General features: G+C 43.0%; 4 protein-coding genes across 6 annotated transcripts; 2 read left to right on the top strand and 2 right to left on the bottom strand.

Annotated features, from left to right (window-relative positions):
• Nucleotides 1-1,908: 1,908 nt before the first annotated feature.
• LOC125061473 (major facilitator superfamily domain-containing protein 8) lies at nucleotides 1,909-5,928 on the bottom strand. The gene is made up of 6 exons (XM_047666944.1): nucleotides 5,262-5,928; nucleotides 4,267-4,513; nucleotides 3,879-4,196; nucleotides 3,189-3,435; nucleotides 2,556-2,805; nucleotides 1,909-2,472 (listed from the first exon to the last, which is right to left on the bottom strand). The coding sequence occupies exons 1-6, from the start codon at nucleotides 5,427-5,429 to the stop codon at nucleotides 2,188-2,190; spliced, it is 1,515 nt and encodes a 504-aa protein (XP_047522900.1). The 5' UTR covers nucleotides 5,430-5,928; the 3' UTR covers nucleotides 1,909-2,187.
• Nucleotides 5,929-7,690: 1,762 nt separating this feature from the next.
• On the top strand, nucleotides 7,691-11,223 carry LOC125061445 (GTP 3',8-cyclase, mitochondrial). Of its 3 annotated transcripts, none has more exons than XM_047666917.1 (8): nucleotides 7,691-7,759; nucleotides 8,211-8,359; nucleotides 8,453-8,570; nucleotides 8,949-9,280; nucleotides 9,352-9,436; nucleotides 9,514-9,577; nucleotides 9,645-10,015; nucleotides 10,151-11,223. In XM_047666917.1, exons 2-8 carry the CDS (start codon nucleotides 8,246-8,248, stop codon nucleotides 10,735-10,737), a joined length of 1,671 nt encoding a protein of 556 aa, XP_047522873.1. In that variant the 5' UTR covers nucleotides 7,691-7,759; nucleotides 8,211-8,245; the 3' UTR covers nucleotides 10,738-11,223. The 3 variants fall into 3 exon arrangements, with proteins under 3 accessions (XP_047522873.1, XP_047522867.1, XP_047522882.1); XM_047666911.1 differs by lacking the exon at nucleotides 7,691-7,759 and adding an exon at nucleotides 7,766-8,043; XM_047666926.1 differs by lacking the exon at nucleotides 7,691-7,759 and having other exon boundaries at nucleotides 7,766-8,359; nucleotides 10,081-10,272.
• Nucleotides 11,007-12,041, bottom strand: LOC125061482 (prefoldin subunit 2). The gene is made up of 3 exons (XM_047666955.1): nucleotides 11,717-12,041; nucleotides 11,506-11,647; nucleotides 11,007-11,435 (listed from the first exon to the last, which is right to left on the bottom strand). The coding sequence occupies exons 1-3, from the start codon at nucleotides 11,854-11,856 to the stop codon at nucleotides 11,280-11,282; spliced, it is 438 nt and encodes a 145-aa protein (XP_047522911.1). The 5' UTR covers nucleotides 11,857-12,041; the 3' UTR covers nucleotides 11,007-11,279.
• A 1,645-nt stretch (nucleotides 12,042-13,686) lies between these two features.
• On the top strand, nucleotides 13,687-21,135 carry LOC125057295 (exocyst complex component 1). The gene is made up of 7 exons (XM_047660912.1): nucleotides 13,687-13,842; nucleotides 13,954-14,151; nucleotides 15,611-15,911; nucleotides 16,860-17,059; nucleotides 17,141-17,662; nucleotides 18,635-18,925; nucleotides 19,008-21,135. The coding sequence occupies exons 2-7, from the start codon at nucleotides 13,981-13,983 to the stop codon at nucleotides 19,695-19,697; spliced, it is 2,175 nt and encodes a 724-aa protein (XP_047516868.1). The 5' UTR covers nucleotides 13,687-13,842; nucleotides 13,954-13,980; the 3' UTR covers nucleotides 19,698-21,135.
• Nucleotides 21,136-21,365: the final 230 nt, after the last annotated feature.

Raw genomic sequence — 21,365 nt, 5'->3', positions numbered from 1 at the left:
TTTCATTTCGAGTGAAATGTACCGAATGAAAGGTGAAAATGAACAAAAAATGAACCGTCTGATATCACCTTTATAGACGTATTACTAGAGACTAATAAAGGTGATATCAGACGGTTCATTTTTTGTTCATTTTCACCTTTCATTCGGTACATTTCACTCGAAATGAAATGTCTGAACAAAAAATGAAACACGAGTGCCGAATGAATTCATTAGTGAACCGATCCAACAGTGTTGGATATTGGCATCCGGTATCTTTCATTCTCACTCCGAATGAACGAGAAATGAACGGTCTGAACACTGAGAGAACGTTCATTCGATTCGGCCATTTTGTTTCGAGTCCTGTAGCCGACGGACATCACGTTGTCGACGAAGTTATAACTTTTTTTTAACTTTTCTTTAAATTTACTTTCATCCATTCGAAGATGATTACAATATGAATCAGGATCTTCAACGGCTAGTTCTCTCAACAATGTATTGGAAGCTCCTAATAAATTTCTTCTTTCAATCCATGGTCGCACCCACCACCGTCGACGTTTTCTTTGCTTCTTTTTTGTCAACTCTTTGATTAAATGATCACAAATTAAACTAATTCCAAGACGTACGACTTCATTCGATGACATATTTAAAAGAAAGAACAATGAATGTTCATTTCTGTATCATTTCGTCTAAAGGTGATATCAGACGGTTCATTTTTTGTTCATTTTCACCTTTCATTCGGTACATTTCACTCGAAATGATATGTCTGAACAAAAAATGAAACACGAGTGCCGAATGAATTCATTAGTGAACCGATCCAACAGTGTTGGATATTGGCATCCGGTATCTTTCATTCCCACTCCGAATGAACGAGAAATGAACGGTCTGAACACTGAGAGATCGTTCATTCGGATTCGGCCATTTTGTTTCGAGTCCTGTAGCCGACGGACATCACGTTGTCGACGAAGTTATAACTTTTTTTTTTTACTTTCATCCATTCGAAGATGATTACAATATGAATCAGGATCTTCAACGGCTAGTTCTCTCAACAATGTATTGGAAGCTCCTAATAAATTTCTTTTTTCAATCCATGGTCTCACCCACCACCGTCGACGTTTTCTTTGCTTCTTTTTTGTCAACTCTTTGATTAAATGATCACAAATTAAACTAATTCCAAGACGTACGACTTCATTCGATGACATATTTAAAAGAAAGAACAATGAATGTTCATTTCTGTATCATTTCGTCTAAGCCGTGTGAACATAGAATGAAAAAAAATGAAGCATTCACTCGAGTGAACAATGATTCGAGTGAACCGTCTGATATCACCTTGTGCCGTGTGAACATAGAATGAAAAAAAATGAAGCATTCACTCGAGTGAACAATCATTCGAGTGAACCGTCTGATATCACCTTAATTCTTTTAAATATGTCATCGAATGAAGTCGTACGTCTTGGAATTAGTTTAATTTGTGATCATTTAATCAAAGAGTTGACAAAAAAGAAGCAAAGAAAACGTCGACGGTGGTGGGTGCGACCATGGATTGAAAGAAGAAATTTATTAGGAGCTTCCAATACATTGTTGAGAGAACTAGCCGTTGAAGATCCTGATTCATATTGTAATCATCTTCGAATGGATGAAAGTAAATTTGAAGGAAAGTTTAAAAAAAGTTATATCTTCGTCGACAACGTGATGTCCGTCGGCTATAGGACTCGAAACAAAATGGCGAATCCGAATGAACGTTCTCTCAGTGTTCAGACCGTTCATTTCTCGTTCATTCGGAGTGGGACTGAAAGATACCGGATGCCAATATCCAACACTGTTGGATCGGTTCACTAATGAATTCATTCGGCACTCGTGTTTCATTTTTTGTTCAGACATTTCATTTCGAGTGAAATGTACCGAATGAAAGGTGAAAGTGAGCAAAAAATGAACCGTCTGATATCACCTTTATAAGCACTCGTGGTTATTTTTTTTATAAATGTCACAGAATTGAATCAGTCAATAAATAAAATAGTAATAAAATGTAATTTCATGGCGAATATTTACATCAAATTCATATCGGATTTTACATTCACCAACCGATTCATAAAACGGCCAAACATTTTCCGAAATGGTGATTACTCTTTCCTTCATTTGTTTTTCCGCTTTCTCGCCGTACACACACGGAACGTCTAAATCTTGAACTTGGCAAAAAGCAGTTCCAGTGAGTCAAAGTTCTGCATTGGCGGTCGGGGCGGTTGCCTTGTCGCAGTTGAGTGGCCGCAACTCGAGGGCGACGGGAGGCGCAGCGGCGCCGCGGGGCGAGAGGCGCGCGTACACGAGGCGCAGCGAAATGAGCGCGCAGAAGGTGAAGGCGGCCGTGGCGCCGAAGGTGGCGTCGGGCCCTCGCCGCGCGTACACTGTCGCCACGAACACGGGCCCTAGGGCGCGCGCTACGCAACCCGCGCCCGTCAGCACGCCCATCCACACTCCCTGCGGCCGTGGACCCAGAACCTGTAGGCGATCCGTTACTATATTTTACCGACCGCTCCGTGGATACCATCATTTTCCCTTACGGCCTCACGATTCCCGCATACCTTCGAAAATATGGTCTGTATGAGGGTGACGCCCAGAGGGTAACCGATGGAGACGCAGGTATAGCCGAGGAAAAACTGCGGAAGCGTTAGGCCTCTCGTAGTGAGGCACCAGGGTTGAGTCCGCGCCGGGCAACCGCCGCCCGCCTCTCGGGCTTCGGGCGGAGCGAGCGGCGGCCCGGAGGGACCCCACGGAATGCACAGCATCGACGCTAGACCCGTCAGCAGGAAACCGCCCCAGAGCAACAGAGCTCTGAAATTACAAAATTTTTGATTAAAAATCATCTTCCAAGTTTATATTATTTTGCGTTCTTCGTTATTCTCTTTTTATAGGAAGAATAAAGAAAAAATCTAGTAGATATTTAATATTTTGCGAAGGGTGAATGTTATGAGAACTTGTTTTTGTGTGAAGTTTTGGAAGTTCAACTTCAACTCATATTAAGGTTGTTCAATTGCATACTGAAGTGTGACGAATGTATATAGTGTTGAAATTTAAGATGATAATGGTGGAAACTTCGTTAGGGCTGATTAAGAAGTCTCTTTAAGAGATCCTTGCGCTAAACTCTCCATATTGATATAAAGAAGTATATGTTGTATGTTATTGAGCTAGAGCTCGAGTGATATTTATATTCACACCTTTCCTCGAAGAACCTTGTGAGCGGCGTGATGAGCGCGAACACGACGCAAGCCAGTAACGCACCAGCACTCATGAGAGCACCCATGTACTCTAGCGCCTGCCGTTTGCTCCATCCAAACTGGTCCATAGTCAGCGACGTAGCCAAAGTTTCCAGAAGCACGAAGTTGAACACCAGCACGAAGAATGCCGCCACCAACGTCCAGCTGCTCACCAGGTCTGGCTTCATGGCTTTCAGCGCTTCTTTCTCTAAATTTATTTATTTAACGTATAAGGCACACTAACAATATACATACACACACAGAGAATTAAAAAACACAAGATGCATGTACGTCAATAATAAGTGTGTACGATATACACAGAGATAACGTGTTACACGACATGGAGACTATCGCAAAAAGAATCAGCCTGGCAAGTCCTCCACCATTCATATCTACGAGGTTATTCAAAACTTTGTAAACGAGGAGAACGCCAATCAGGCGGCATTTCATTATTAAACCGGCATAGAGATGTTTATCAGTTATTGAGAATTTAATCAGTTTTAAACTTCCCTCCCTTATCTCGTCAAACTGGAGCATTGATTGTATGCCCACAACATCGCTTTGTAACAATTCCACATCTCGCGTATAAAAAAATACTAGATTTGACAAACGAACCTATATCATTTATAAACTACCTTGCCTAGTTTTTACCCGTATCTTTGCCCTGGGCGATCATAGCTTCCCTGGCGGCGATTTTCCGTTCTTTGAAGCAGAAGGGGAGGAAAAGGAGAACATTGATCGTCCCGAGTAGTGCGTTGATCCAACCCGGCGCGGTGTACATATCTAGGCGCGGTGCAAGTTCGGATTCGGCGTAGGCCTCGCCGGGCCCGAGCGGCGCCGCGGCAGCCTGCAGCGCCGGCCCCACCACGAAGCCAAGCACCTGCGCCAGCGATAGGCCGGCCACCGCACGCGTACGCTCACTCTCACGCGTCGCCGCCGATAAGTACGACCGAGCTACTGCCACATTAGCTGCCAAAGAGACAATACACTGAGCCAAAGTTGCGTCGGACGGCGCGCGGCGCCTCCGTGGGACTCATACCTGAGCTGACTCCCACGAGTGTGCGAGCGACGAGCATTGCGCGGTGAGCGTGCGGGCGTGCCATGTGTAGGTTTGCGTAAAGCAGCGAAGCCAGCACAAACACGATAAGCGACGTGAGAACGGGCGCACGCGCGCCTCCACTGCGATTCGCCCATAAGCCCAATAAGGGCGATGCTATCAGCTGCCCTAGCGGACTTGCGCCCACAGCTAGCCCGAGAGCCTCTTTGCTGCTGCTGCCACCCTCCAGCTGTTGCACGGAATTATGTTACGTCAACTTTTTTTATCTAAAGTAATATTATATCTAAGCTTTTAATCTTATGTCCTAAGGTCCCACAAATGCCTTTTTTATTTTTTCATTATAGTGCTTAGATTTTACAGAAATTATTATATTTTATGTACATCTAATTGATGATAAGACTGTAACGACTGATTAACTTGATAAGATACCACCTTGTAGTAGTTGAGCCAAACGATAAGGTATAATAATAATCAAATATTTGGATAATACGTAGATACGCATAAGATGCGTTTTCGTTCAGTTTATTATTATTAGATAGACTAATAAGGCTTGGTTTACCTACATATAGGTATTGCCGTTTCTAAGTGAGTGGTGATAAAAAAATTAAATCCTTTTAAACAGATAACAACGCTACTTCTAAAAACATTCCATATACAAGAGGTTCAATTTAGCGGACATGTCAGTCTTATCTCATTTACATTAATATTTTGTAACAATTATGTTAGTTAGAAATAGTTGTTAATTATAAATCGTGCTTTGTTTGCCTGTTAAAGGGTGTACAATAAGTTTTTATTGTTATTTTTGAGTGTTCCTAGATCTAAGCTTTTATTGTAATGTTCGTTGGTAAACCTTTATTAAATAAATAAATCACTTTTCAATCATTTTGGGTGGCTCCAATAACAACAATAACAAATTAGAGGGAACAACAAATTGTTTACATAATATTATTTACGTCAGAGTATGAGTACTCAGTCACCTTGTCCAAGTAGGGCCAGACGCCAGTGAGAACGATGCTAAAGCCTAGTGACATCTGGAACATGGTAAAGTAAATGACGTACACGCTCCGCCAGCGCTCGCGCAGTTGCGCCGCGCTTTCCAGCTCTTCTTCGAGCGCAGGCACCTCGTTGCCCCTCTCACACGACATATTCGGCTAAAATTTCACTGCCCGCGAGTTAAACTTCGCTCGGGTCTTTTGACACTCGATCTACGTCAGCTGTATTCGTCGTCGATACCGAGCAGTGTACCTGGCAGCGCAGTCCCCACGGTCCGCGTCAACATTTTAGCGAGATCTTGACCACTAGCTGCTCTTATCACTCCACATCGAAACAAACAAAGAAAATGACACAAATGAAAGCGCGCGCACAAAGCGACCTCTCCGAGAAGTACGCGTATAAAGACTGTCGTCTGGCAGCCCGCGCCCCGCAGTCACGGCCCACGACTCACGACTCACGCACACGCGTGACGCAGTGATGAGCTGCCCAGTGGCAAAATAATGACTTATCAGTTTCAATTGTTGTTGGGTCAGCAATTGAATATGTCTTGTTTGTGAATTGTTGGCAACGGTTTAGCTTACATACTATTACCCTTTTGGCCGCCTATGCAATTATATTTATTTATAGATAATTAATTATAAAAAGTATGTATTAAAGTACATAATTTAGAAAAAAATGCCCATCAATAAATATCTATCCACTAAAACTAAAACTTGAATTGTTCCCAAAGTTGGAAAATATATCGGATTCATATAAATCTCTTGATCGTTTCAATATATTATGTTTAGTTTCTGAGAAGTTTGTAGACTAACGTACTGAAGCAAATCATCAAAAAAATCATTCGCCATCTGAGAGGATCTAGATATGGATCTGGGCATAACGATACGTATTTACTTTATATTAATAAGACAAACCATGAAATTTATTCATCATATTCTAGCATCGTCATCTAAAACAATTACAAAATGACTTGCGTTTTATTTGTATCTATGTAATTAGAATCAGTTTTGTTTTCTTTGCAAAGTTGTACTTATGATAATTAGACTTGAATCCGATAAATTCTTTAAGATAGTGGCTACTGGCAACATAACATTAGTAATTTTCTTTACGTTGCTGGTGGTTACTTCTTACTAGCTAGAGTAGAGTCAGCCCAGTGAATAACTGCAGTCTGCACGACTCTTAACGCTGAGGTATTCAATCCAAGTAATTATAAATGATTTATAAATCATAGCGAATACAATTGGACACAAATTCGAAGATGGAAGGGAGAGAATACAATAATTGTATACATAATATGTATAAATACAATTAATACATCAGTATGCATGTTTTTACTTTTTTTCGTACGGGCCAATAGACACATCTTTTCTCTCTTGAACCGTTTTGATGAAATTTTAAACTCAACTGTTTCCAAGATATTTATATATTGGTACCTAATTAATTGCACAGCGTTAAAAATAATAAATTTAAAAAACATACTATGTCGACGTAGGAAAGCACATTTGCTGTAAGTAGACATATTGCAATTGTTCACCAGAGCCAAAAAACTTTATTAATTTCGGAAAAAAATTAATAGTGTCTGACCTATCCATGATATTGCTACCATTTTTGAAACATATATTTATGTAACTGCCAGTCACCATTTGCAATGTAAACTTTTTATTCAAAGTTACTATAAGTACGTGTTTGGCTAGTTACAGCAAACAGTTTTTTAAATCACAAACCTTTAAAACGCTGTAACTAAGGAAGAAAAATGTACGTGCGGAAATATTATCAATTTACAGGCGGTAAATATGCTGTATGCAGTAAATTTATGTAACTTTCAATTACAATTCAAGATGTAAGATTAGTTTATAAATATGATTAGGTCTAGAAATGCAGTGGGTCATTTGGTAATGTAATGTTTGGTTGATATAAAATGTCGTAAATGGTAAAAAAAAACTAAAACTGTAGGTTCCCTAAACTTGCGAATGTAAAAATCACACGCCGCTGAAATGCTGTAAGTAGCGTTAAGTTTTTAAATGGGAAGAAGTAAGTATTTGTAAAGAAAAAAATGCAGTTTTTCTTTTGCTGTAAGTACAAAATGTCTGAAATGACTAGATTTTGGTCTACATACAGCATTTAATCTTGCTAAAAAAAATATAAGTACGGGCGTTTTCAACAGCGTATGTAATTTTTTTTCATCGTAGAGACACAGGACCCGGGACATTCGATGCGGTTTTTTTTTCTGATTCTAATGGCAGGAAAAAGTCACTTTAGGTATTTTGTCTACTTACAGCAAATATGCTTTCCTACGTCGATGTGTAGATGGAGTTCTAGAAGTTATGATTACAGTTCACAGATATAAAAAGTTCATAAATTATGTATTAATTATCTATATCTTCGTTTATTTGCATTTAGGTTTCGCTGTATTTTAAATTTATTATTAGTTGTGTTAATTTTATTAGTATTTTATTATATACTAATAAACCTAAACCTAAAGGTTTAGATTTTTTAATAATTATTAAACTTTTTTTACTTACCATAAGTTTTTTACCATTTACATGCATTTAAAAATTATTGCAAATTTTTGCAATTAGTCTGTACAGCAATTATATATTTAACAACTATAATGCCCACCTCAGTGACCTCACTCTTCTACAATAAAAAATGAATACATTATACAATATACATGTGAATGTGTATTCCTTATTGCGTAACAATAGGAACTGTAAAATTTTATTAAGTTTTTCTAGCCCACAGCTGTTACGAACCTACTTTTTATAGGTTATGTATACGATGCACACTATCTAATTGTATTTTGTAAATACATACTTACGAACCTGTGTCTTGTGCGGTTGTATAATTTGTGTTTTATTAACAGTGTTATTTACAATTTAATGTTACGCTTTACGTTAATACTAAATTGATTTAGGTTCTTTTTTATCGTTTAGGTCCTATTGATATTCGCGACAAAAAAAACAACAAAATGATCTTATGTAGACACTTATTTATGACTCGAGCGCCATTCACAGTTGTGATTAACAATACCCAATTAAACAGCCATTTATGGTATAGTGAGACCAGCAGACGGTACACCAATGTAAGTTTTAGTAGTACCTACTGCATAAGTAAATTTTCCAAACTAGGATTTATGTATAGCTAGTATTCTTGACATTGTAATTTTTATCCCCAGAATGTAAATGGCCATGCAAAGAATCAATCTGGAGTAGATAATCTACCCCTGATGGACTTACTTGGACGGAAACATGATTATCTGCGGATATCTCTTACAGAGCGGTGCAACCTTCGCTGTAAGTAACATGGACACATTAGTCTTGTATGAAACAAAGTCATAATTAGATATTAAACACACTTTTATTGGAAGACAGATTGCAGAAACAAGAATTAAGTGTATTCTTTTGTATCTCTCATATAGAGGTCATTCAGTTTCATTAATGTTATCTATACATTTGATGATGAAATTTGGGGTAATAATTTATAACGGAATGAAGTCATTTCATAATTGAGAAACTGTTTTATATTTAATGTATTTCAATTTGCTACTTTGAAATTTTATATTAGTTTCATTTTATTAGTCGTTTTGGAATACTGCAATATCATACCATTCAGTCACGGTAAAAGAAACAAAAGAGAATATTGCAAAACTCTGACGATGAATCGTTCGACAGGTCAATACTGCATGCCGGCCGAGGGCGTGCCGCTGTGCGGGCGAAACGAGCTGCTGTCGCGCGACGAGCTGTCGCGGCTGGTGCGGCTGTTCGCGTCGCTGGGCGTGCGCAAGGTGCGGCTGACCGGCGGAGAGCCTACGTTGCGGCCGGATCTGGCCGACGTGGTGCGCGAGGTGGCGGCCACCGACGGCATCGCCACCGTGGCCATGACCAGCAACGGCGTGGCTCTGGCGCGCCGACTGCCGGCGTTGCGCCGCGCGGGCCTCGGCGCGCTCAACCTCTCGCTCGACACTCTGCGCGAGGACCGCTACGAGCGCATGGCGAGGCGCCCCGTGGGTATCGTCGCTTTCGCCCGATCTTCTCTCCCGCAATCTACTCCTAAAGTCCTCTTCTAACGTTGCAGGGTCTGCGAAAGGTCCTGGCCTGCGTCGATCTCGCTCTGCAGCTCGACTACCGCCCTCTCAAAATTAACACCGTTCTCATGAAAGGTGAAAAATAAAATATTCCGCGGCGTCGCGTTCCGTTCGCTTCGCTCGTCTCTCGTTAATCGGTTTCGCGTTCGCAGGTTTCAACGACGACGAGATTTGCGACTTCGCCGAATTCACTAAAGACAAGGACATAGAAGTCAGGTCAGTCCTCGCGCCGTTCGGTCGTTCCGAAGACTGCGCGATCGTTAAAGAACTTCGCGTTCCCCAGGTTCATCGAGTTCATGCCGTTCTCGGGCAACGCGTGGGCCGACGCGAGGCTCGTGCCCGGCGACGAGGCGCTCGCCGCGCTCCGAAACCGCTACGGCGACCTGGTGCCGCTGGCCGCGCCCTCCTGCGGCACGGCGTCGCTGTGGCGCGTTCCCGGCCACGTCGGCCGCCTCGGCTTCATCTCCTCCATGACGCGCCCGTTCTGCGGCTCCTGCAATCGCCTGCGCCTCACGGCCGACGGCGGCCTCAAGGTGTGCCTGTTCGGCGCCGACGAGCTCTCGCTGCGCGACGCCCTGCGGGCCGGCGTCGCCGACGACGACCTGTCCGCGCTCGTGCGGGCCGCTCTCCGCCGCAAGAGGCCGCAGCACGCAGGTACCGCCCGCCCCTCTCGACTCCGACGTCGCCTCGCTTCGATCGAACCGGCGCCTGTGTTGTAGGGATGCGGGAGCTGGCGCGAGCGAAGAACCGGCCGATGATACTGATAGGCGGCTGACGCGGACGTTACAGCGGGACCGCCGGCGCGGCGGGCTCGGGCGGCGCCGGCGGGGCGGCGCGGCTACTGCACGCTCACCCACCTCGACGCGGAGGGCCGCGCGCGCATGGTCGACGTGGGCGCCAAGCCGGTGACGCGGCGGGGTGCGCGCGCCGAGTGCGTGCTGCTGGTCAGCGAGAAGCTGGCGCGGCTGCTGCGCGGCGCCGGCCTCTCGAAGGGCGACGCGACGACGGTGGCGCAGGTGGCGGGCGCGCTGGGCGCGAAGCGCACGGCCGACCTCGTCCCGTTGTGCCATCCGCTGCCGCTGGAGCTGGCGCGCGTGACGGTGGAGCTCCCGAGCGCGACGGCGAGTCCGCGCGACGGCCGCGTGTCCGTGAAGTTGGCGTGCGAAACGCGGGCGACGTCGCGCACCGGCGTAGAGATGGAGGCGCTGACGGGGTGCGCCGTGGCCGCGCTCGCGCTCTACGACATGTGCAAGTCGGTCGACCGGCACATGACCATCGGTGAGCTTCGCGTCGTGAGCAAGTTTGGCGGCGCGAGCGGCGACTGGTGTCTCGCCGAGGGAGGCGCTCCGCCGAAGCCGTCGTCCGAGAAGTACTAATATTATGAATGTTTTGAATAGCTCTTAAAATAAGTGAAATTTTTATTATAATAAAACAACAATTTGTTAAATACGGCTCAAGATTTTCACATTTAGTAGGATGAGAAAATAATAAGCTGGCAGCGATTAGGTAAGCGGGCAAACATCAGTACCCACTTTGTTTTTTTATTTTATTTTTTTTAATATTGTTACTTTGCTTTATATGCTCACTTTGACTTGGCTCCCTTGTTTACTGAGAAATAATCATAACTGACTTAAAATTAAAAACATTTAAATAAGCGAGGATCTTTATTACTAGTAAATACAAAGTTAAATAAAATTATTTTTATCTATAAGGAAATTATAAATTTATAATGTTTTTATTGTAAAGCAAAGATATAAGATTTATTTTGATACTATGTAATTTAAGTTATATGACCCTAATGTAATAGAAGTTAGTTTTAGTGTCCATTTCATATAATAAATTTTTATCACATGTTTAGTCAATTGAAATATTTTTAATAACAAACAAGCTTAAAAATAATAAAGGATTTAGAATAATTTTAACCACTTGCAACAAGAACATTGGATTTAGCATTTGGAGAGTCCTCTGAGGGTGCTTCTGTTGGCTGCTGAGCCCCACGCTGCACTCGGATGTCATGTTTCTCTATATAATCATTGATCTCTTGTCCTTTATGGGCCAGTTGCTCATTAAGTGTCTAAAATAAATAATTTATTAGGACAATACTTCAAAATCAATGTTATGAGTGACAATATCTAAATTTTTACCTGAATTGCACTCGGTAACCTTTCCAGGTTAGTCTCGAGCTCTGGTAGTATTTCGGCAACTGTGCGCTCAACTAATACTCCACCGATCATACGGAAACACTTGCGTTTTGGCTCCACCGCTTGTAAAGTTTCTATTACAATTCTAAAATAGTAATGACATATTAGTAACAGAAAAACAAACTTCTACTTTCCCTTATAGTTTTATACTTACTTGTGCTCATTTAGATCCATTTCTAATTCTGAAATTTTATTTGCTAATTGTCTTTGTTCATTTCGAAGAGTTTGAAAACCTGCGAATACCTCCTCATTGGACTTGGATTTTGTTCCCTTTCCACTGCTAGTATTAGACATTTTAAACAAAGCTACCTATTTACTCTGTTTTTGTGGAAATAAGTAGCATATATAATAATGCGTTAGGTTTTGCTTCTAAAAGTTTAACACAAACATTTAATAAAAGGATTCAGATTTCAGACACAGTTGGGGTTATCCGTTATGCACATTGCACAGGTTAGTACTTAGTCGCCAAAGCACAGGGCACAGGCCTAAAATATATATAACTTACACTATGACTCAGAACTCGGAAACTTCGTTCATGGTAGACGTATTTTTCACGGTGGTGAAATTTTTATTAAATTTTATTAGTTAAAACGCAGAGGATAGGCTGGTAGAGTCTGGCTAATTAAAGAAGATAATTGAATTATTTGAAAACTTTCGGATGGCAACACAGAATGTCATTGAATTTCTTAGGTTAGTATGATTAATTCTCATGATACTTCATGCAATTACTCATTTTTATTTCTATTATATATTGTTTCCGAATAGTTAACAGTTATAATTGTCATAAACTCTGTTTTATTGATTTTTTGGATTCGGATTTTGATTATTCCGAAAAAAGTTATATTATAATTAATAACGTTTTAGTTTCCCATGCAATGCTAGTCATTTTAAGTATCAGTAGTAAAAGACTAAATACGTATAGTATTTAATTTCATAGAAATACAGCTACTATCAATGTAAAAAATAATAAAATAAAATCAAGTATCAAGTAAGTTTAATCCACAAAATATATCAAACTTTAAGGATACTTTAAGATACCATACTATTTTTTTTTAATTTGCCGCGCTTTTTCGTTATCTTCTTTCATTTGCCAGACTCTATCATCTCAGACAGGTGAAGGAAGTCGTAAACGAACACGTTATTTGCGCCTTTGTCGGCAGTGTACGAAAATTAAGAAAAAGAAAGGTAGTGGTTCTAGCAGTGATAGTAGTCAGTGCAGAAGATCAATTATGCAATGTAGAAGATGAGTCAATTTTAATCAAAAAGGTTACTTCTAAACCTATATCTCAATCCACGTCATCTCCACACTAGCAAAATAATACTAATTCACATAACACATCCTCTCAACCATCAACATCTTACACGGAAAATTCAAATATTTCTCAAGACTTTAACGCGGGAAATTCAGATAACACCAAAGCTACAGTAAGCAATACGGACTCCCGTTCGATTGACCGTACTGAATATGTTTCTACTGATGTTTCCCCTTATTTAATACACACATTACATGTTCAACGTATACAAAGTTCATCTGACGACGGGACCGTTCTCCATCCTATAACATTTGGCAACTTTTTAAAGCAGAACAAGTTTGATAATATTATTCCCGGAAGTGTAAAGCGATTCGCAATTTAGTCGGTTAGCACTGAAAAATATGTTTGGAATTGTCGTATTTACAGTTTTAATTGATTGAAGATTGCTTATTCTTGACAATATATATTATATAATATATTGCAAAATACACATTCGAATGAATAATTCTTGAACAAAGTTACTGAGTCGTGACAAAATAAGCTACTTACCGATGAAAGGTTATGTTTGGTTCTTTACGTTCACTATAGCTTTTACAGCCAATTATGCAACAATTCACCATGACTGACACTTTAAATACAACTCTTATAAGGATAAAGTCTTAAATTAATATGGGTTTGACTTGGATTTCACAGATTTATGACAGGCAAATTGGAGACATTTTGGTTACCACCAAGCGCTCGGTGGTAAACAAATAAAACCCGATACGCAAATAGAGACAGAAAAACTGATACTCTGTTTCGCTCGCACTTAAGTATTTCACGTTAATGCCTTCTCTCTTTAGTTATAATTGTTATTTTAGAAGCTCTACGGTTTATTGCAATAATGTCAATTGTCATCTATTATATTATAAACTTACGAATATGTTTATAAAAAAGAACATTATATATTTTGGTATCGGTATAGGATTTTCACCATCTTATTTCCAGGATCCCAACACAATTTACAACTGCATATAAACAATAAATAGTAATTAACTTTTTAAAACTTTGACAATAATTTCGTAATTATAGGACTTTATGTTTATATTGTTGAAGAGTCAAAACTTTAATAAAATCTTATATATCGTGTTTCCATTAGGCTTGTGGTGTGGTGCAACATATAAGGATGAAGTTGGAGGAATGTGCCACTGTGGTGTGTAATACGGTGGTAACTGGCAGTGGTGGGCGCGCTCAGAGACTAGCGGTGGAGAGCAGCGGCACACTGGCGCTGTACGAGGGTTCTGTTCGGTTGCGGTCTTGGCCACTACATATTGCGAGACTCCGCTCAGATCTACCAGTATGTTGTTTGCTGACTTCTAAGGGTTTAATTCTTGAGACATAAGTGGCCAAACTGAACTATTATATAGTGTAGGGATATGGTGTATAAAGAGGCGCATTTCACTAACATTTCAATATTCCTATAAAGTTAGGTTTCAGGTTTAATCCTTATTCATCTCCAATAAACATTTCTTTTACCTTTGAGACTTTGGACTTTGTTGATGAGGAATTTTTAGTCTAAATTGTATTTGTATGTAAACCACCATCTTTTGAATTCTCTTTAAGAGATAATAATCAGCTGTTGTTTGTTCTTAGTTCTGTTTGTTCTTTGTCCATAGAACATCTTATTTATTTGAAAATACCTGACCTAAGTCATTCCTCTGTAGATTCAGGTCTGGTCTTTATCTAAAATGAAAATTGTATCATTTCTGAAGTAAGGTTGGATGGTACTACTGCTTCATTGGCGGCAGTAAACACCTTACTTTAAGTCCTGCTTGTTTGCCTCCTATCCCATAAAAGAACTGGAAACCAAGTGTAAAAGAACCAAACAGGTATACTAGGAAGGGGCCTGGCCAGATCACAAATGTGATGAATAAAGCTGAGATTTAAACCAATGCAACACGCCAACCAGTAATCTACAAGAACTGACATCTACTATGCACAAAATGTATACCACCAAATTAATCATAAGTCATAAAAAAATGAAATGATACGGAGACGAATGTCCTACCGCAATAGTGAGAAAAGGCGACTTGTTTTCTCCAAAACTCTTTTCTGAAGTATTTAAGAGTGTTATTATTATTATGTTGGTAAACACACTACCAACTTAATCAACTGATGCGTGCCTCTCTGCGGATTATGAAAAATTATCCAGTCTGTTTTTTAAAGAATTCAAAGAGGTTGCACTAATTACACTTTCTGAACCGAACGAATATTGAGTGATTTTTAGAGCGTTAGAGAACTTCCCCTCAAATAAGTGTTATTTTTTTTTATGTTACAGAAGGCAAACGGGCCTCCTGCCCGTTGATGTTGACCCACCTGATGTTAAGTGATACCGCCGCCCATGGTCTTTCGCACGCTCTTTTCTTGAAGGACCCTAAGTCGAATTGGTTCAGAGATACTTCAGTGGGCAGCTGGTTCCACATAGTGGTGGTGCGCGGCAGAAATTGCCTTAATTAACGCTCAGTTGTGGAACGTGGGACGTCAAGGTGATACGGATGGTCCCGATGCTAGCTGAGGCTTTGAGGAGAATGTTTCTTTTTAGCGGAATACGCGCAAACTTGTGTCTTCTTGGGGTTAAATTGGACTAGATTTAGTCTACGCCTGTCCAAACTCTGCTACGTGGAGTTTCGGACTGGGGTTTCAGACACTAGTTGAGTTAATTGCTACGTAACGAAGTAACGTCCACGTATATCACTTTACTCACATTTGCAGGCTTTGTTAAAATCTTACTTTAGCTTTAAATTTATGTTCTACAGAATTGTGAAATAAGTATTGAAATGGGCGGAGAGACTGTTAAATGGGCGTGTCCCGATGAAACATCACGCGCTCACCTAAACCGCGCAGCGGTCGCCGCCACTTCGTCTACTTCCAACAATTCTCTTTCGGAAACTGAGCTAGCTTCTTTGCTAGAAGATGCCGAAATCGAAGAAGGCGACGCCGAAAGACGTGTCAAGAGGCTGGCCGAGAAATTAGCTCGACTGGATGCTCTGAACGTCGGAGGCATGTTGGCTGCTGCCACGGAAGGAGGCGGCGCTAGACTTGCCGCCAGGCTTGAGGGTATGTGGCTTCCGCTTTTTAACTCTAAGGTCGATGTGCACATTCCGTAGTTCGTAAACTATTTTAGGTCACTAAAAAGTATTCAATGACAATATTTCTCATTTCTATATTCATATGTTTGTAATTTTAATATTTAGTAATAAAGTATATTCAACGCGAGGCAGACGTTTCATTGCACTAAAATAGTTATACCAGTCAAAAAGCAACCTTTTCGCCCCAACATATGGTCGAAATAATATTAGGCTATTTCTTGGATGACGCTGACAAAATTCAATAAGTATATAAGGAAATGAGTATACTCGTCAGACGTCTACTTTAGATAAGTTACTAGCGGACCCAGCGAACTTCGTTCCGCTTAACATTCTAATAATATCGTTTTAACTTTAGTTAAACTTTAGGATTTATTTGAGGTAATAACATTAAACAACTTTTTTCCAAATACAGAAATGTTTTATTGCTTGCCATTGCGAAAAAAGAATGACGGTTTTACACTTTAGGCCTCCTCTCTCTAGCGCTAATATTGCGAGACTGCATGTTAAAGTACTTTTTGATATATGTACAACATTTTTTGTTTTGTTATCCGGCGCTATTTGTTATAAAGTGATAGGTTTCTTTTATATGCGTAATTTTGTCAACAGATGGCACCACATGCAGTTTGCATTCGTAAAATTAATTAATTTTTTTTTTATTTGATAACTTATCCGATATTTTATTACTTATTCTGCTATTCGGAGCGGAGAAGAATCCACTAAAAAAGAGATTATTAACATCGGTCCAGCCGTTCTCGAGTTATAAGTGTTGTAACAAACACGACTTTCTTTTATAGATATAGAATTTAGATATTTAGATATAGAATTATACTATTTCACACTACTGCCTATTCTAGACGAGGCTCCGACTCTGCGACGTTTTAAAAAGTAGAAATTTATAAAACGTCACGACTCGCAGAGGGCAGCGCGCTGGGCGCGTCGCTTTCGGCGCGAGCGGGCAGGCTGGAGGCGCTGGCGCGGGCCGGCGGAGGAGCGCTGCCGGCGCGATGGGCGGGCGGCAGGGCCGACGACGGCGCCCGGGCCCTCCGCGCCGAGCTCGCCCACATCGCGGCCTGGCTGGACGCGCCCGCCCTCGCCGACCTCGACCGACTCCCCGAGGTGAGCGCCGGCGCTCTCGCCCGAATCGCCGTCGGGCCGGAACGTAACGGGCGGCACTCACGTAAATACGTCTGCGAGCAGATACCGCTGGCGACCGCGGAGGGAAGGGCGCGGGCGTCGGCGGCGGCGGACGCGCTGATCGACGCGCTCGAGGCCGAGCGGACCGCGCCCGCCGCCCGCCTCCGACTGGCCGCCGTGAGGGAACGGCTGCGCCGCCTGCGTCGCGCTCGGGAGCAGCTGGCCGCCGCCGTGGCCCGCCACCTCAACAACGCGCTCATCCACCTCGCCAACGAGGCGCAGACGGCGTCGGGAGGTCCGCCGCGCCGCCACCACGCCGAGCTGGCGCCGTACGCTCCGCTCGCGCGCCGCCTGCGCGAGATGGACGAACGCGCGCACGAGGCGCTGCTGCGCGTCTACGTGTCGACCTGGAGCAAGCTGTACGAGCGCGAGACGGCGGCCGCCTGCGCCGTCGCCCGCGAGCGCCTCGACCGGCCCGACCGCGTCGACGCGCCGCTCGCCGACGTGCTCACCGCGGTGGAGACGTCGTGCGACGCCGAACAGGATTTCTGCACGCGCTTCTTCGCTCTCGACGTCGATCGGAAGGTGAGACTGCGGTCGATCGGGACGAGACGCGTCTGCGATGACGTTGCGGCCGTTCACTCGTCGTTTAATGGGGCTCTTAAACTGGCCATGTTTTGCTGTAATCGATGGCTGCACTGTTATAATGCTATTAAATGGGGTATTGTAAGGAAGACATGTGGTGTGATCGTGGGACTAATTTCATAGACGCGTCCAAAGAAGTTTCTGAACGCGAGTTCAAGAAACATGGCATTTCATCCCCCTGGGGCCCCTCACTTTGGAGGATTGTGGGAGGCAGGAGTGAAGTCTGTAAAAGAACATCTGAAATGCGTCGGAGGCGAAGAGTTTTGCGTTCTGATCACACAGGTCGAGGCTCGTGTCAACTCTCGGCCTCTTACGTTGATTAGTTCTGCCGTTGATGAACTCCCGTCGACTCCTGGTCATTTTTTGATCGGCGAAGCGCCGGTTACTATTCCTGAAGAAAGTTTCGTGTATACTCGACCTGACTATTTAAACCGATGGCTAATGGTGCAACGTATGGTACTATGTTGCAACATCGATACAAACGGTCCCAGAATCACCCCGACATAAATGTTGGTACCTCCAGGTAAATGGCTTTTGGGACGAATTGTGGTGGAATTGTTAAGGATCGGGTGTTTAGGAGACCGGTTACTAAACTGTGCCCTCTGCCTTAGTTAAGATATAGTTTATAGTCTTGTTTTGTAGATTTTTACTATATTTAAGTTAAAGTTCAAATGTTTGGATCTTCCACGGTTAAAGGACCCATATAGTCCTTGGCTCGCGGCACGTTTAACGTAAAATCTGGTTACATTCATTCTATTTTTATTAATAACAGTCAAAGGAGGTTGGATGAGAAAAAGAAGGATAAAATCAGATTTGTCGTTTAGTGTTTAAGCAAAATTATTCTCTTGATTTTTCTGCTAATAATTTTTTTGGGTTAAAAGTGTAGTTTCAAACGCTCGTAAACACGCACAGGACGGCGGCGAGGGCGAAAAGAGCGAGGCCGCGGTGAGGCGCACCATGGGCGAGCTGTTCCCGGCGCTCGAGCAACAGCTGCTGGGGCTGCTGGCGCACGTGGAGCGGGACCCGTTCGGGGCCATGCGAGCGCTGGCGTGGCTGGGCCGGCGCGTACTCGGCGACGGCGGAGAGGCGGCCGACGGGCGCTGGTCGCGGCAGGTGCTGGCGGCGGTGGCCGTGGCCGCCAAGCGCGCCGCCGACCGCGCCCTCGCCGAGCGCCTGGCCGCGATGCCCGACGCCGTCAAACAGGTCGGACGCGTCCGCCGACGTCCGGCTCTTCTCCTCGTCCGCTCCGTGAACCCTTCCCATTCGCACGTTTGTCGTTCGGCAGGCGGCCAAGAAGCCCAAGTGCGGCATCTTCGGCTTCATCTCGGAGCTGGAGGAGGTGAGCGGCGAGTGCGAGCGGATCTTCGCGGGCGGCAGACGCGCCGAGCTGGACCGCTGGTACTGCGCGCTCGTGAGCGGCGCGATGGCCGCCGTGGAGGCCGCCGAGCATCCGCGCACGCCGCGCGACGTCGTGCAGCTCGAGAACTTTCATAGGTTGCACGCGGCCCTGAGCGCGCTGCGCGTGCCCGCGCTCGAGCCGCTGCGGCGCGAGGCCAAGCGGCGCTACGCCGACGCGCTGCGCCGCTACGTGACGCTGTCGTTCGGGCGGCCGCTCGACAAGGTCGCCGCCTTCTTCGAGGGCGTCGCCGAGGCGGTCGCGGCGGGCGCCCGCGAGGACGAGGTCTGCTTCCGCGCCGCCTTCGGCAAGCACGAGCTGCGGCGTCTGCTGGCGCTGTACCCGCCGCACGAGGTGCGTCGTTCGCTGCACCGCCTGTACCGCAGCGTGGAGAAGCACCTGAGCGAGGAGGCGGGGCTGCTGCAGGTGGTGTGGCGCGCCATGCAGGAGGAGTTCCTGGCGCAGCACGTGGCGCTGCAGACGCGCATCGCGGCCTGCTACCCCGGCGCCGGCTTGGCGCTGCCCCTCGACACGGCCGACATCCTGAGCGCCTTCTCGGACATCGCGCGCGACCACTGACTCCGGTCGAGGGAGCCCATTGCGATGACGAGTTTTATCTATATACATACACGCAGAAAATATTGAATTAAAGAACACACCATGCACGTACATCAATAATAAGTATGTACGACATACACAAAATCACAATTAATTTAAAACACATTTATAAGGTGTTGAGGTTATTCAAAACTAACAAATTTCATTATTTAACCGGCATAGATGTTTAGGGGAATGGTGGTTATCCGAACCGAATATAGAGAATTTAATCATATAGTTTTCAACTTCCCTCCCTTATCTCGTCAACCTGGAGTATTGGTTCGCCATTTTGATGTGAATTTAAAAGCATCTTATTTCGATGTTGTGGGCACACCATCTCGGTATGCCCACAACATCGCTTTGTCACAATTCCACATCTCGCGTATAAAACAAATACTAGATTTAACAAACGAACCTATATCATTTATAAACAGCGTAAAAAGATCAGGGCCAAGATGAGAACCTTGTCAAACTCCTACAAAAGAAGTGTAGTATAGCAATATGTTGATTTTTTCTTTAATCCCAATTAATTTCTTATTTTTGTAATAATATTTCGTGTGTAACTTGTTTATTGGTTATGCATTCTTGTTAATTTAGGGTCACCCGTTAGGAAAGTGTCGAACACTGTAGCGGTTGAAACTCCAAAAGGAATTCAATCGATCGTATTACAAGTAACCCAATATATGTGTAGAGAGTGAGGTATTTTTTTAGACAAATGCTATCTGAAATCTTTAAAAAGCGTCGTTGAGTCTTATAATCGCCGCAGATTCTCACTTGACCCGTTGGTTTAACAACGTTGACAGTGGATGTCGCCCTTTCTACTGGTCTAATGTTTGGATCTGTTAAAATACTCTCTGTAAGTACAGGTTTAGTTCCGGGTTTAAGTGTATTTCGACCTTATAATAAATTTTTCCACCGAAAATATTTTTTTTTTATGAAGTTGCTTCTTTAGTTAGGTTAGTTAGTCTAGGAAATACTATACCACAAAGTTATTTCCGAGTTGACGATGGTTTACTGTTTTTGTTCTGTGATTAACATTTCTTAATCTTATTAATAATTGAAGTTATTGTGGCGTGTTCCACAAGTTCCGCAATTTCAAAATCAACATGATAGAGAGTGGTAGCAAGTTTGTCATCAAAGCCGCAGTCGTCTATTGGCTTATGTTTAATGGACTCATTATCCTTATTGCAATTCCAAAAATCTATTAATGGAGGATGTTATAACAATTAAATTATTTTTAAGTACAGTAGATTTAATCATACATGAAAATTGGACTTGAAAAAGTAATCTAAGCTTATCCAAAAAATAGGCTGACTATGAAAAATGTGAAAAGAGTGTATATTTAATGTTGTTTATATAGGTTATAGGATATAATGGTAATTATATGTATTTTTATTAATAAAATAATATATCAATTAAATACTATTGTTTAATTATCTAAGAATACATGTTTGCATCAATGCAGTGCTTAGTCGAGTGACTTTGGTGGAGCATAGTTGAAGTACAACAACCCTGAGCCCTTTGCCTGAAACAAACAAGATTTCTACTTCATTTTTGTACATAAATATGACTTCATTCATTCAATTATTATGTAGTTACTTCATACTTACAAGGGCAAATGAAAAGACTGAAAAAGCAATTCCAAAGGCG

Source organism: Pieris napi, chromosome 2 (assembly GCF_905475465.1).
Source record: "Pieris napi chromosome 2, ilPieNapi1.2, whole genome shotgun sequence".
NCBI classification, from domain to species: domain Eukaryota; kingdom Metazoa; phylum Arthropoda; class Insecta; order Lepidoptera; family Pieridae; genus Pieris; species Pieris napi.
This window is presented reverse-complemented; position numbering and strand designations above follow the sequence as displayed.